This window comes from Pelophylax lessonae (assembly GCF_965119305.1).
Source record: "Pelophylax lessonae genome assembly, chromosome: 7".
Taxonomy (NCBI): domain Eukaryota; kingdom Metazoa; phylum Chordata; class Amphibia; order Anura; family Ranidae; genus Pelophylax; species Pelophylax lessonae.
This window is the reverse complement of record NC_138774.1, coordinates 282,048,758-282,064,144: the sequence shown is the minus strand read 5'-3', so window position 1 is coordinate 282,064,144 and position 15,387 is coordinate 282,048,758. Positions and strand designations below refer to the sequence as shown.

General features: G+C 46.5%; 1 protein-coding gene across 1 annotated transcript in view; it reads left to right on the top strand.

Moving 5' to 3' along the window:
• The window catches only part of CLCN5 (chloride voltage-gated channel 5), an 86,536-nt gene that overhangs the window by 29,737 nt on the left and 41,412 nt on the right, over positions 1 to 15,387 (top strand). Inside the window, 1 exon segment of the mRNA XM_082264244.1 lies at positions 3,705 to 3,861. Within this exon segment, the coding sequence (XP_082120370.1) occupies positions 3,705 to 3,861 (157 nt within the window).

Sequence of the window (15,387 nt, the reverse complement as noted above, 5' to 3'; positions counted from 1 at the left end):
CCCTGGCAAATTGCATATATATATATATATATGTGATTCTGCCTGTAGGTGCCACTCTGCCGCCGTTTATATTCAGTAAGCTGTCGGCGAGTGGTTAAAAAATGTCCACCGCCCCCACTTTAAATGTCTGGAAGACGCTGTAAATCTCTTCACATCAGCAACTTGCCAGAAGCACATTGACTTCTGTAAATGCACATTGAGATCTGATTATCTGCTAAGTCTGGTTTTTGTTATTTGAGGGGGAAGACGCGGATTTCCTTTGCATGAGGGTGGCGCCCGACGTGCTGCAAGACTGCACCAGATTTCTTCCCTGGCTAAAATCAATTTCTTTATCAGCTTTATCACATCCGGTAACCAATGCAAACTCAATGATAAGAAAGGAATAGCGTTGCAGTCTTTTGCTAACCACTTGCCGACCAGCCGCCGCTTGTATATGGCGACAGGTTCCCGTGAATCGCCGTACCTGTACGGCAGTTCGCGGGAGCGATCCTGGGTGCGTGCGCCAACTCGCCAGCGGGGAAGCCGATCCACGGGGTCGGCGGCCGCGATTACTGCCGGGCACCCACGATCACTCCCCATGAAGAGAGAACAGCGGTCTGCCATTGTAAACACAGCAGACCGTTGTTCTCTTTATAATCAATGCAGAGCTCCTCCTATTTAGGATCACAGGTCTCTGTGATTCCACAAGCCCACCCCCCCCCCCTCAATTAGAAAGCACCCCCTAGGCTCACATTTAACCCTTTGATCGCCTCTGGGTTAACCCCTTCCCTGCCAGTGTCATTATTACAGTAACAGTGCATATTTTTAGGATGGTCAGCTGTTGTAAACACAGCCGACCGTTCTTCTCTCTGGAATGATCACAGAGCGCTTGTGATCCTGCTATATAGGAACACAGGTCTCTATGGTCATTTCACAAGCCCATCCCCCCTCACAGTTAGACTGCACCCCCCAAGGCTCACATTTAACCCTTTGATCGCCCCTGGGTTAACCCCTTCCCTGCCGGTGTCATTATTACAGTAACGGCTCATATTTTTAGGATGGTCAGCTGTTGTAAACACAGCCGACCGTTCTTCTCTCTGGAATGATCACAGAGCGCTTGTGATCCTGCTATATAGGAACACAAGTCTTTATGGTCATTTCACAAGCCACACCCCCCACAGTTATAAAACAGGCCTTTAGGCTCACATTTAACCCTTTGATCGCCCCTGGGTTAACCCCTTCCCTGCCAGTGTCATTATTACAGTGACAGTGCATATTTTTAGCACGGATTACTGTAGTGATCTCGCTGGTCCCCCCAAAAGTGTCAAAAATGTCAGTTAGGGGTCCGATCTGTCCGCCGCAATGTCGCAGTCCTGCTAAAACTCACTGATCGCCGCTATTAGTAGTAAAAAAATTAATAAAAATGACATAAATCTTTTCCCCCAAAAAGTGTCAAAAATGTCATTTTTCCAGTCTGTCCGCCGCAATGTCGCAGTCCCGTTAAAAATCGCAGATCGCCGCCATTACTAGTAAAAAGATAAATAAAAATTAGGTAAATCTTTCCGTAGTTAGTAAACGCAATAACTTTTGCACAAACCAATCAAAATACACTTATTGTATTTTTATTTTTACCAAACATATGTAGCGGAATTCAAATTGGCCTAAAAGGATGAAAAAATTAGATATTTTTTTATTGGGAATGTTACATAGCAGAAAGGGAACAATATTGTTTTTTTTTTTTTGTTTTTGGTTTTTTTGGTTTTTTTTTTTTTTTTTTTTTCAGAATTGTCATTTTTTTTTTTTTTGTTTATAGCGCAAAAAATAAAAATCTCAGAGGTGATCAAATACCACCAAAAGAAAGCTCTATTTGTGGGGAAAAAAGGACATCAATTTTATTTGGGTACAGCGTCGCACGACCGCGCAATTGTCAGTTAAGCTAACGCAGTGCCGAATTGCAAAAATCAGCCTGGTCATTAGGGGGAAAATCTTCCGGTCCAGAAGTGGTTGAAGTGAACCTGAGCTCAAAAAGTGATTTACAATGTACAACCTTTTTTTTTTTTTAGGCTTCCCCCCTCTGTTTTCACCTGGTGATCTGGCCAGTGGCACACCTCCTGTAATAGAGCGCCCCCCACTCTGGATGAAGGATCACAGGAGACACCTTTTGGATAGCAGCATTGTCAGTCTGGGGGGGGGGGGGATTAGGAGTACTAGCAGGTTACTAACAAAACTACAGTTTGGAAGGGGGGGGGTGTGTGTGAAGGGGACAGACGCTATTGGTTTTGGGGGGGGGGCACAGGACACTGCTATGGGGGAGGAAGGGGCAAAGGACACTACAGGGATGGGTGATGTGAGGGGGGGGGTAGAGGGCACAAGACACTGCAGTGAGGGGTTGTTTAATGTTAGGGGGACAGAGGGGAAGGACACTACAGTTGGGGGGTGATTTGAAGGGGGGCAGAGGACACTCCTTTAGGGGAGGGGCAGAGGACACTGCATGGAGGGGTTATAAAGGGGGGCAGAGGACACTACAGCGCGAGTGATGTGAAGGGGGGCACAGAACACTGCTTTGGGGGGGGGAAGCAGAGGACACTGCGGGAGGGGGTGATGTGAGGGGGGGCACAGAACACTACTTTGGAGGGGCACAGGACACTTATGGGGGGCAGATAACATTACAGCTGGGGTTATGGGAAGGGGGGAGGAAATTGCTTTAGGGAAGGCACAGGGCACTGCTTTGGGGGGGGGGCAGAGGAAACTACATAGGGGGGTTGTAAAGGGGGCAGAGGACACTGCAGGGGGGGGTGATGGGAAGGGGGGCACAGAACAGTGCTTTGGGGGGGCGCAGAACACTTATGGGGTGCAGAGGACACTACAGTGGGGGTGATGTGAAGGGGGGAAGAGGACATTGCTATGGGGGCACAGGACATTTATGGGGGGGCAGAGGACACTACAGCGGGGGTTATGTGAAGGGGGGTAATTGCTTTAGGGGAGGCACAGGGCACTGCTATGGGGGGAGGGGGCAGAGGAAACTACATAGGGGGGTTGTAAAGGGGGCAGAGGACACTACATGGGTGATGGGAAGGGGGCACAGAACAGTGCTTTGGGGGGGGGGCACAGAACACTTATGGGGGGGCAGAATACACTACAGTGGGGGTGATGTGAAGGGGGGAAGAGGACATTGCTATGGGGGCACAGGACACTACGGGGGGCGTGATGTGAAGGGGGCAGAACCACTGCTGTGAGTAGGGGGGGGGGTGGGCAGAGGACAATACAGTGGGGGGGGGGGGAGGGTTATGTGAAGGTGGGCAGGACACTGGTATGCAGAGAAGGAAGACTCTACTGTAAGGGGGGGGGGGGCGGAGGACACTACAGTGGAGGGGGTGATGTAAAAGCAGAAGACAATGCTGTGGGTGGGGGGGCACACAACACTATGCTGTGTTTTTTTATTGGGGGATTGATAGTTTTTTTTTAACTCCATTCCTTTTATTGAATGGAGCTGTAAACATTCCACCTCTTCCTTCTATATTGTTGGGTTTATTGTGAGTATCGGTGACCCGCGTGCCTCTCGGAATTCTCAGACAGGGAAAATAAATGTATATGACTACGAGCGGACTTTGTTCAGGTGTGCATTCATATTTTTCTGTTCCTACATTTTTATAGCAAAAAGTATTGACTTTTCTCTCCCCGGCTGTGCTTGGTTTGCAGATTGCCAGCTCTGTGGGTCTATTTAGGGTACGATTAGGATGGATAACAAAGGGTTCTCCCGTGGAAGCCTCAACAGTTTCCAGAGCAGCACCAGTGATGAAGACATGGTGGAGATTACAGAAGGATCCCTTGATTTTAACTTATCCGATGATGTCCCGCCGATCGATCGAGAGATGGCTCAAGGTAAGGATGCTGCCTGTTGTAATGGTAATCAATGTTTTCTGGTGAAGGGACTCAGATTTTCCAGTCGTTTGTCTGCAATCCCTTAGGACTTCTACAGCATAAGCCTGTATGTGTGCTCTGTTCCATGCATCCCCCTACAGGCAGTCCCATTTCCCATTCATGTCTATTGGGATGCAACGGCTGAATGGACCGAGCTGCTCCCAATCTGACATCTGTGGGGGTATAGGTGTACGACCCCAAACGTACGCTGTCTGCATAAACACCGAACGTCTGTGCGTCCCTGTGTGTTTAACAACTTATTCTGGCCCTTCTCTCCTACGTGTAAAAATCAGCACTTTTTTGGAATAAAATTACTTAGACCCCTCAAAGATTATACTGTATCTCACAAAAGTGAGTACACCCCTCACATTTTTGTAAATATTTTATTCTATCTTTTCATGTGACAACACTGAAGAAATGACACTTTGCTACAATGTAAAGTAGTGAGTGTACAGCTTGTATAACAGTGTAAATTTACTGTCCCCTCAAAATAACTCAACACACAGCCATTAATGTCTAAACCGCTGGCAACAAAAGTGAGTACACCCCTAAGTGACAATGTCCAAATTGGCGCCATTTTCCCTCCCCGGTGTCATGTGACTCGTTAGTGTTACAAAGTCTCAGTTGTGAATGGGGAGCAGGTGTGTTAAATTTGGTGTTATCGCTCTCACTCTCTCATACTGGTCACTGGAAGTTCAACATGGCACCTCATGGCAAAGAACTCTCTGAGGATCTGAAAAAAAGAATTGTTGCTCTACATAAAGATGGCCTAGTCTATAAGAAGATTGCCAAGACCCTGAAACTGAGCTGCAGCACGGTGGCCAAGACCATACAGCAGTTTAACAGGACAGGTTCCACTCAGAACAGGCCTCGCCATGGTCGATCAAAGGAGTTGAGTGCACATGCTCAGCATCATATCCAGAGGTTGTCTTTGGGAAATAGACGTATGAGTGCTGCCAGCATTGCTGCAGAGGTTGAAGGCGTGGGGGGGTCAGCCTGTCAGTGCTCAGACCATACGCCGCACACTGCATCAAATTGGTCTGCATGGCTGTCATCCCAGAAGGAAGCCTCTTCTAAAGATGATGGACAAGAAAGCCCGTAAACAGTTTACTGAAGACAAGCAGACTAAGGACATGGATTACTGGAACCATGTCCTGTGGTCTGATGAGACCAAGATAAACTTATTTGGTTCAGATGGTGTCAAGCGTGTGTGGCGGCAACCAGGTGAGGAGTACAAAGACAAGTGTGCGTTGCCTACAGTCAAGCATGGTGGTGGGAGTGTCATGGTCTGGGGCTGCATGAGTGCTGCCGGCACTGGGGAGCTACAGTTCATTGAGGGAACCATGAATGCCAACATGTACTGTGACATACTGAAGCAGAGCATGATCCCCTCCATTTGGAGACTGGGCCACAGGGCAGTATTCCAACATAACGACCCCAAACACACCTCCAAGATGACCACTGCCTTGCTAAAGAAGCTGAGGGTAAAGGTGATGGACTGACCAAGCATGTCTCCAGACCTAAACCCTATTGAGCACCTGTGGGGCATCCTCAAAAGGAAGGTGGAGGAGCGCAAGGTCTCTAATATCCACCAGCTCTGTGATGTCATCATGGAGGAGGGGAAGAGAACTCCAGTGGCAACCTGTGAAGCTCTGGTGAACTCCATGCCCAAGAGGGTTAAGGCAGTGCTGGAAAATAATGGTGGTCACACAAAATATTGCCACTTTGGGCCCAATTTGGACATTTTCACTTAGGGGTGTACTCACTTCTGTTGCCAGTGGTTTAGACATTAATGGCTGTGTGTTGAGTTATTTTGAGGGGACAGCAAATTGACACTGTTATACAAGCTGTACACTCACTACTTTACATTGTAGCAAAGTGTCATTTCTTCAGTGTTGTCACATGAAAAGATAGAATATAATATTTACAAAAATGTGAGGGGTGTACTCACTTTTGTGAGATACTGTATATTTCGTTTAACCTCTTCCCACCCACTATATAGCAGAATGACTACCGCAAAGTGGTTAAGGTATCCTGATTGGGCGTCATATGTCGTCTAGCAAGATAAGGCACAAGGGCACGCAGCGCACTGATGTGTGGTGTGTCGCTCTGACACACCGCATCTCCAATCTTGGTAAAGAGCCTATGATGTAGGCTCTTTACCATGTGATCAGCTGTGTCCAATCGCAGCTGGTAACATCGGTATCAGGAAGTGCTATTTATCAGCTTTCCTCTATTCGCGCTGATAAGGCGCGGGTAGAGGAGAGCCGATCAGCCGCTCTCCTGACGGGGTGGGGGGTCTGTGCTGATAATCTGCGCATTGATTATCAGTGCAGACCCACCAGGGATGCCAACCCGTGCCCACCAGGGATGCAAATCAGTGCCAATCAAGGATGCCAATCAGTGCCCATTAGAGATACCAATCAGTGTCTATCAGTAATGCCTGTCAGTGCCTCCTCATCGGTGCTGGCTATCAGTGTCCATCATTGCCCATAAGTGCTGCCTATCAGTGCCCATCAGTGCAGCATATTAGTGCCTCATCAGTGCCACCTCATCAGTCCCGCCTTATCAGTGCTCATCAGTGAAGGAAAAAACGTACTGATTTACAAAATTTTATAACAGAAATGAAGAAAAACATTTTTTCTTTTTCATTCATTGGCGGACACAGCTCCTGATCTTCTTAACCAATGAGTTATACTGCCCCCTACAGTAGTAGGATACTAGGCAGAAAAAAAGTCTGGCTATGCCTATGGGCAGTCCCAGGGGGTATACTCCCTCTCTCTGCTATAGGGAGGAGTAAGGACCTAGTTCCTTGCTGGGATCTCTGGTCCTGGCAATTTTTTTTTTTTCTCAGTTTTTTTTCCTGTGAGATCTACAGTCACCTGCCGGACTGGGCGACGGGCTGGATAATCCTGATTCAGTGGTCACCCCAGTCTGGCCAGCGAGCGCCCGCAGACCTCAGCTCCGCGATAGGTCGGCCGCGACATAGCCCCGCTGGACAGGGGCTGGCCTGCGGGTTAAATGCCTCGCAAGATCGCATACGACCGGGTCTCCTCCTTCCCGTCAGGCATCACCCTTCATCTGTCCCCCCATCCTACCCCTCCACTTATGCTGGGGCTGTGTGGGTGGTCTGGTCCACCTCCAAGGGTGGGGGCAGGGTGGTATTCTGGCAATTGGGGGTGTGCCCCTGGCGATTAGACAATTGGCTGTGCTGGGGGGGGGGGGGGGTTGTACCTGGTGGGAGCTCCTGCCAGGGCCACGAACCTGCCTGGGCCTGTCCTTGAGGCCTAGGAATCTCTCCTGGGTGCCTTGAGGTGCCGTGCGGGGATGCCATTTTGCTGTAGCCTGTGTGCTCAATGCACGGCCGCCATGTTTGTGTAGCCCGGCGGCCATTTTGCAGTGGTTTGCCATTGAAAATAGCGGCAGCCATGACAGTTGAGCCCTGTGGGCGGCAATTTTGGCGGTGAGAGCCCCTCATCCCCTGGTGCTTACTCCTGGATTGTTTCACTTCCTGATCACTGCACGTGGAGTGCATATCCTGGTGGTTGCAGGTGCCGGTTTCTACTGGGTGGTGAGTTTGGTTCCAAACTTCTTCCATTAAGGATGATAGAGGCCACTGTGCTCATTAAGACCTTTAATGGTGCAGAATTTTTTTCTGTACCCTTCCCTAGATCTGTGCCTCCATACAATCCTGTCTCTGAGGTCTACAGACAATTCCTTGGACTTCATGGCTTGGTTTATGCTCTAACATGCACTGTTAACTGTGGGACCTTGTATAGACAGGTGTGCGCCTTTCCAAATCATGTCCAGCCAACTCAATTTACCACAAGTGGACTCCAATCAAGTTGTAGAAACATCTCAAGAATGATCAATGGAAACAGGATGCACCTGAGCTCAGATTTGATTATCATGGCAAAGGCTGTGAATACTTATGGTATTTTTTTATTTTTTTTTAATAAACTTCTTTCACTTTTTCATTTTGGGGTATTGTTTGTAGAATTTTGAGGAAAATAATGAATTTAATCCATTTTGGAATAAGGCTGTAACATAACAAAATGTGTAAAAAGTGAAGGGCTGTGAATACTTTCCGGATGCACTGTATGTGAGAGATGTCCTAATTGGCCTGGGGGGGTCAGGTGGTTAAATCAACAGCTAAAAAATGTACAGATAAGCTTAGCTCAGGTAGTACAATATAAAGAAAACCTGCACAGGCCAGTTCTATCAGCTTAGTTATATTTTCCCCAGACCTGATGGGATCACTAGACCATAGTTTTTTTTTTTTTTTTTTCACTCTGACCTTTGTCATGACTTAGGTAAACAAAGTATGGAAATTATAAGAAAAGAAAAGCTGAACCCCAGGCAAATATAAAATACACGGAAGTCCCGCTGTCAAAAACTGCGAGCGAGCAGCTCTTTGTTGCCAAAGAGATATGCAATGTTTCTTCTGCAATAAAATGCACCTACTTGCATGTTTTCAGTCTTCTGCTCATGAGCTGCTCAGCTTACATCACTGGCACAGTCCCTGTGTGCCAGGATGACGGACTCCTTCGCGCGCACAGGAGTGACGTCATCGCGCTGGCTAATAAAGTTGGCCAAGGACGGGCACTGAGAAGAAAATGCCACCTCTGGTGAGGGATGGGGGCCGTTGAAGGAAAGGTTTAGCTTTGCTTTAACCCAGCTCTGTTTTCAGTAAAGTGTAAGTTTACCTTTTATAGGTGACCAGGCAAATATAATATAAACAAACGTCCCGCTGTCAAAAACTGCGAGCAGGCAGTTCTTTTTTGCCAAAGAGATTTGCAACGTCTCTTCTGCAAAAAAATGCACCTACCGGCCTGTTCTCTGTCTTCTGCTCAGCTTCAGTAAAGTGTAAGTTCACCTTTATAGGTGACCGAACACCTGACCTACTCCCTGGTTTCCCGCTGTACAAATATAGAATACACGAACGTCCCGCTGTCAAAAACTCTTTGTTGCCAAAGAGATATGCAACGTCTCTTCTGCAATAAAATGCACCTATCTGCCTGTTTTCAGTCTTCTGCTCATGAGCTGCTCAGCTTACATCACCGACACACTCCCTGTGTGCCAGGATGACTGACTCCTTCGTATGCACAGGAGTGACGTCATCGCGCTGGCTAATGAAGTTGGCCAAGGACAGGCACTGAGCAGAAGATGCCACCTCTGGTAAGGGATGGGGACCATAGAAGGAAAGGTAAGTTTAGCTTCGCTTTAACCCAACTCTGTGTTCATTAAAGTGTAAGTTCACCTTTATAGGTGACCAAACATCTGACCCACTCCCTGGGTTCCCTGCTGTACAAATATAGAATACACAAACGTCCCGCTGTCATAAACTGCGAGCAGGCAGCTCTCTGTTGCCAAAGCGATATGCAATGTCTCTTCTGCAATAAAATGCACCTACCTGCCTGTTCTCAGTCTTCTGCTCATGAGCTGCTCAGCTTACATCGCCGGCACAGTTCCTGTGTGCCAGGATGACTGACTCCTTTGCGCGCGCAGGAGTGACGTCATCGCGCTGGCTAATAAAGTTGGCCAAGGACAGGCACTGAGCGGAAGATGCCACCCCTGGTGAGGGATGGGGACCATAGAAGGAAAGGTTTAGCTTCACTTTAACCTAACTCTGTGTTCATTAAAGTGTAAGTTCACCAAATGTAAAATACACGAACGCCCCGCTGTCAAAAGCTGCGAGCCGGCAGCTCTTTGTTACCAAAGAGATATGCAAAGTCTCTTCTGCAAAAAAAATGCACCTACCGGCCTGTTCTTATTCTTCTGCTCATGAGCTGCTCAGCTTACATCGCCGGCACAATCCCTGTGTGCCAGGATGACTGACTCCTTCACATGCACAGGAGTGACGTCATTGCGCTGGCTAATAAAGTTGGCCAAGGACAGGCACTGAGCAGAAGATCCCAGTTCTGGTGACAGATGGGCACCGTTGAAGGAAAGCTTTGCTTCAACCCAGCTCTGTGTTCATTAAAGTGTAAGTTCACCTTTATAGGTGACCGAACACCTGACCCACTCCCAGGGTTCCCCGCTGTACTTCCAGGATCCTGAGCTGTCAAGGCTCCTGCCAGCCGCTCCAACAGTTTGGGGATTGTAAATCCACGCTGCTCACTCTCTGTCCAGCACTGCCAGTATATACCGGAGGGATTCTGATTGGTCAGCGCCATCCATGTGACGGTGCTGATAAAGTAGAATCCATCTGGGCCATTCTGGCAGTGCTGAACGGAGAAGAGAGAAAGCAGAGGGGATTTTCAGATCCTGGGACTGTTGAAGTGGCTTACGGGGGCTTTGACAGCTCAGGATCCTGGGGGGTACAGTGGGGAGCAGGTCCAGTGTTAGCTCCCATTTTACAGATTTTCTTATTCCCTTATTCATATCTTCATACGCCTGTGTGAATGGCTGTCTTTAGCCACTCAGGATGCCCAGGTGTTCCGGGACGGGATGTGCAGGCAGCCTGTTGAAGTCAATGACAGGCCGCTAGGTGCATGACCTTCACGTGCATCCAAGGGTGCACATCATGCAGGTCCAATGCATGGATCAGAACGCAGACAGATTGCATTCCGATTCTTGGGTCAGACCCGCACGGTTGTGCACTCTGGGTTGCACGTAGAAGTCTGTGCAGCTGGCGGCCTGTTGACTTCAACAGGATGCCTGCTCGCCCCGGCCCTGGAACACCTGGGCATCCTGGGTGGCTGAAGACGGTCCTTCACACGGACATACAGATCGGTACGCTGGTCCGAGTGGGGCCTAAAAGATCATTAACCACTTCCATACCACTGAACGTCGTATGATGTTCAGCTTTCAGTGGAGATATCTGGATGATGGGTGCAGCTGCAGCCATCATTCAGATATCCTTTTTTTTATTTTATTTTTCGGCAATTCCCTGAACAGTAAAAAGCAATCATATCAGCGGTTCAGCCGCGCAAATGTTTTTACAGGCGGCAGGAGGGGACTCTCAATCCCCTTCCCTCCCGCTCGCCTGTGCGATTGGCGATACGGAGAAGGAATCCGCCGGCGGTGGAAGTTTACCCCATACAGCTGACCGAGGACCAGATGGTCTCCGATCATCTCTATGACTTTTGGAGACTGGGCCCAACGTCATAACGTCGCGCCCAGCCCCAGCAGTTGTAAACACTGCCATGTGTTCACCTGGAATACTTGAGATGGGTTTTTTTTTTTATTCATTTCAGGCTTTCCAGCCTAGAGGAGAGATCTGGAGTCTTATAGACCCCAGATCTCTCCATAAAGAGGACCTGTCATATACCTTATTCCTATTACAAGGGATGTTTACATTCCTTGTAATATGAATAAAAGTGATAAAAAAAATAAAGGGAAAGTGTAAAAATAAAAAAATTGTAAATTTTAAACAATAAAAAAAAAAAAAAAAAAAAATGAAAGCACTCTCGTCCCCTCGTGCTCGCACGCAGAAAGGAACACATACATATACGTAGGTCACGTCCGCATATGTAAGCGACGTTCAAACAAGACGTGTGAGGTATCCCTGCGAACATTAGAGCGAGATCAATAATTCTAGTGCTAGACCTCCTCTGTAACTTTACCCCATAGAGCTGACCAAGGACCAGATGGTCCCCAGTCATCTCTATGACTCACGTCGCGCCTGGCCCCAGCAGTTGTAAACACTGCCATGTGTTTGGCTGGAAAGCTTGAGATTGTGTTTTTTTTTTTTTTTTTTTTTATATATTTATTTCAGGCTTTCCAGCCTAGAGGAGAGATCTGGGGTCTTATAGACCCCAGATCTCTCCATAAAGAGGACCTGTCCTACCCTATTCCTATTATAAGGGATGTTTATATTCATTTTAATAGGAATAAAAGTAATAAAAAAAAAAAATAAATTAAAGGGAAAGTTTTTAAATAAAATAAACAATAAAAAAAATTAAACACTCTCGTCCCCTTGTGCTCGCACGCAGAAGCGAGCGCATACGTAGGTCATGTACGCATATGTAAGCAATGTCCAAACCACACATGTAAGGTAGCACCACGAACATTGGAACAAAAGCAATAATTTTAGTGCTAGACCTCCTTTTAAACTGGTAAAACATTTTTAAAGCGTAGCCTATGGAGATTGATAAGTACCAAAAGTTTGGCGCCATTCCACGAGTGTGCGCAATTTTACATGACATGTTGGGTATCTATTTACTTGGCGTAACATCATCTTTCACATTGTAGAAAAAAATTGAGCTAACTTTACTGTGCAAATACCGTGTGACATAAAAAATTGCAATGACCGCCATTTTATTCCCTAGGGTCTCTGCTTTAAAAAAAAAAAAAATATATATATATATGTGTGTGTGTGTGTGTATGTATGTGTGTATATATATATATATATATATATATATGTGTGTGTGTGTGTGTATATATATATATATATATATATATATATATATATATATATATATATATATATATATATATATATATATATATATATATATATATATATATATATATATATAATTTTTGGAGAGATACTCCCAATAGGAACACATCTAAAGGGATGCAGGCCCAGCAGCTTCCCTCATTAGTGCCCTGCAGCTGCCACAGCTGATAGACAATTATGAAACCACTCCCATTAGACCAACTCAGCACAGAGGAACAAACAATGATTTCTTCAGAATAACAAAAGGTAAGAATCTGCAACAAAGTTTGTTATAATCCTTGTAATGTACAGAGATCACCCAGAAGGGAATATTTATTTCTCAACAAAAGTAAAGTTACGTTTTAAAATAACAACACCTCAAAGCAGGTCGCTAAACGCAGTGCGATTGCAAGAATGGTATCGCATGGGTGTTCACACATCTGACTCCGGTGCTGCAAAGAAAAAGATGCATGCCCCCCCCCTTTTTTTTTTTTTTTTTTTGTGCAGCACAAATTGAGCCCATGCAAAATGACAGAGGGCGAAAAAATGCACTGAAAAGAATCGCATGTGATTTGAATAGGAATGCAGTGCGATTCCTATGTGGATCACAAGCAGTGTCCCGCACCGCACAAGTGTGAGCCCAGGTTAAGTGTTACTGAACTGCTGCAGAGACAATCCGCTTTCTTTTACTGTCAGACAGAGCTGGTCTGTGTGGCAGAGCTGTGTAACGTTCAGGACTGGCTGGACAAGATACAAATCCTTTTTGGCAGATAAAATAAGACCGCATGTATGTGTTTGATTTGTGTATTTTGGCTTTTTGCCCGGAGTCGGGCTTTAGGACACTTGAAGACATTTGTTTGTGCTTAAGTGAATTGCAGGGGGATGAATGATTAATAAAGTGGAGGAGGGGGGAGGGGAAAGAAGATTTAACCTTTAGTCGGACAGGAAGCTTTGGATGTGACGCTGCAGGATGAAGACAGGACAGTATGGAGAAATGCTGGGGGTGGCTGCAGATGTAACCGGTGAGCTTAGAGATCTGACAACTTCCACTTTACCAAGAAAAGGGGATGCAGGGCGTTTAGAGCAAAAAGAGGGTTTTTTTTTTTTTTTTAATTATTGAAAACTGGGTGGGGGAGGGGCTTATAATGCTGCATAAATAATGATCTGTTACTATACTCGAAATTTTTTTAAAGGGAATTCATATTTTTTCTAATAACAAACAAACCTGTTATACTTACCTGCTCTGTAACGGTTTTGCAAGAGCAGCCCCGATCCTCCTTTTCTGGGGTCCTCCTCGCAGTGTTCCTGACCCCCCCCTCCCCCCCTGCCGAGTGCACCCATAGCAGGCTGCTTGCTCTGGGGGCACTCATGTGGGCTCGCTCCCGAGCTGACTCTGTGTGTTCATTGACACACAGAGCAAGGCTTAGCCCCGCCCCCACCCCCCCCCTCTCACTGGCTGTGATTGACAGTAGCAGGAGTCAATGGCTCTCCCTGCTGTTTCTCTGTCCAGTGAGGAGGGAGATAGCCGAGAGATCTGCTGCTCTCATGCACATTGCTGGATCAAGATCTGGCGCAGGTAAGTATAAGGCTACGTTTCCACTAGTGCTACTTGTCATGCGACTTTGGACACGTAAAGTCGCCTGACGAGTCACAGTCCATTGATTTCAATTGCACCTGTTCCAATCTATGCGACTTTGAAAAAGTGCCTGCACTACTTTGATGCGACTTTTGGTGCGACTTCAATCCAGAGAGTGTAAAGTTGGATCAAAGCTGCACTCAGCTGCATTTAAAAGTCACACTCTAAATCGTGCGACTTTGGGGTTGCAATAGTGGAAATGTAGCCTAAAAGGAGGAGCTGAATGCAGGTTTTTTTTTTTACCTTAATGCAGAGAATTACTATAGACAATTTTTTTTTTTTTTTTAATTAACCACTTGACCTCCAGAAGATTTACTCCCCACTTCATTACTTAGACCATTTTTCGTGATACAAAACTGCGTTACTTTCACTGTTCTGTGGTCATGCAACGCTGCACCTAAATAAAATTGATGTCCTTTTTTCCCCCACAATTAGAGCTTTCTTTTGGTGGTATTTGATCACCTCTGCGATTTTTATTTTTTAAATTTTTTTTATTTTTTGCGCTATAAACAAAAAAAGAGCGACAATTATATTTAAAATATTTTTTTTTTCTGAAATTTAGGCCAATTTGTATTCTGCTACATATTGTTGGTAAAAAAAACAAAAAAAAACACAATAAGCGTATTTTTATTGGTTTGCGCAAAAGTTATCGCGTCTACAAACTAGAGGGAAAGATTTGTCATTTTTATTTGATCACCTGTGCGATTTTTATTTTTTGCACTATAAACAAAAAAACTGACAATTAAAAAAAAAAAAAACACATGGGCCGGATGGGGCCAGTTTTTAATGAACGGGGTGATGTTGCCCGGCATTCGGCCCGTGTGTTCTTGGCTTGATGGTGTGACGGGCAGTGGCTCACTAACGAACGGCAGTGCAGCAAGGTGGTGGGGCGATAGGTCATCCAATAACTCGTGCCACCATAAGCCCCTTTCACTCGGGCACCTCTGTTAAGCGGAATCCACTTGCTCAGTGGGGATTTCCCTGCTAATCCCAGCTGAGCAGGTGGATGACAGGTCCTGTCCGCTCCGCAGAGTGAACGTGGACACAGTCCCGCTCTCCTCTGTGGGGCAGTCGGATGGAAATGGACTTGCAGTCCATTTCCATCCGATGCCATCTGATTCCATCTGTTGGACAGATGGAAAGTAGGACCACCATCCGCCTGTTTTTGGCCAACAGGATCGGATGGCGGCAGTTGTCAGCAGACCTTAGCCTCTCCATAGAGGAGACTGGAGGGGCCTATCAGGTCTGCCTGAAAAACTGACAGGCGAACCTGATCAGATATGTGTGAAAGGGACCTTCGGCTGTGTGGCATGACCGGGAGAGAATAAAAAATATTTTAAAAAAATAAAAATAACTTTCCATCTCAGCGCCGCCAGTGACTGCTTGTTGCAGCCCCGGCCACCACAAGAGGGCGACGGTTCCCCGATGGAATTGTATCCCTGCACCAGGCTGCAAAGCAGCGGCC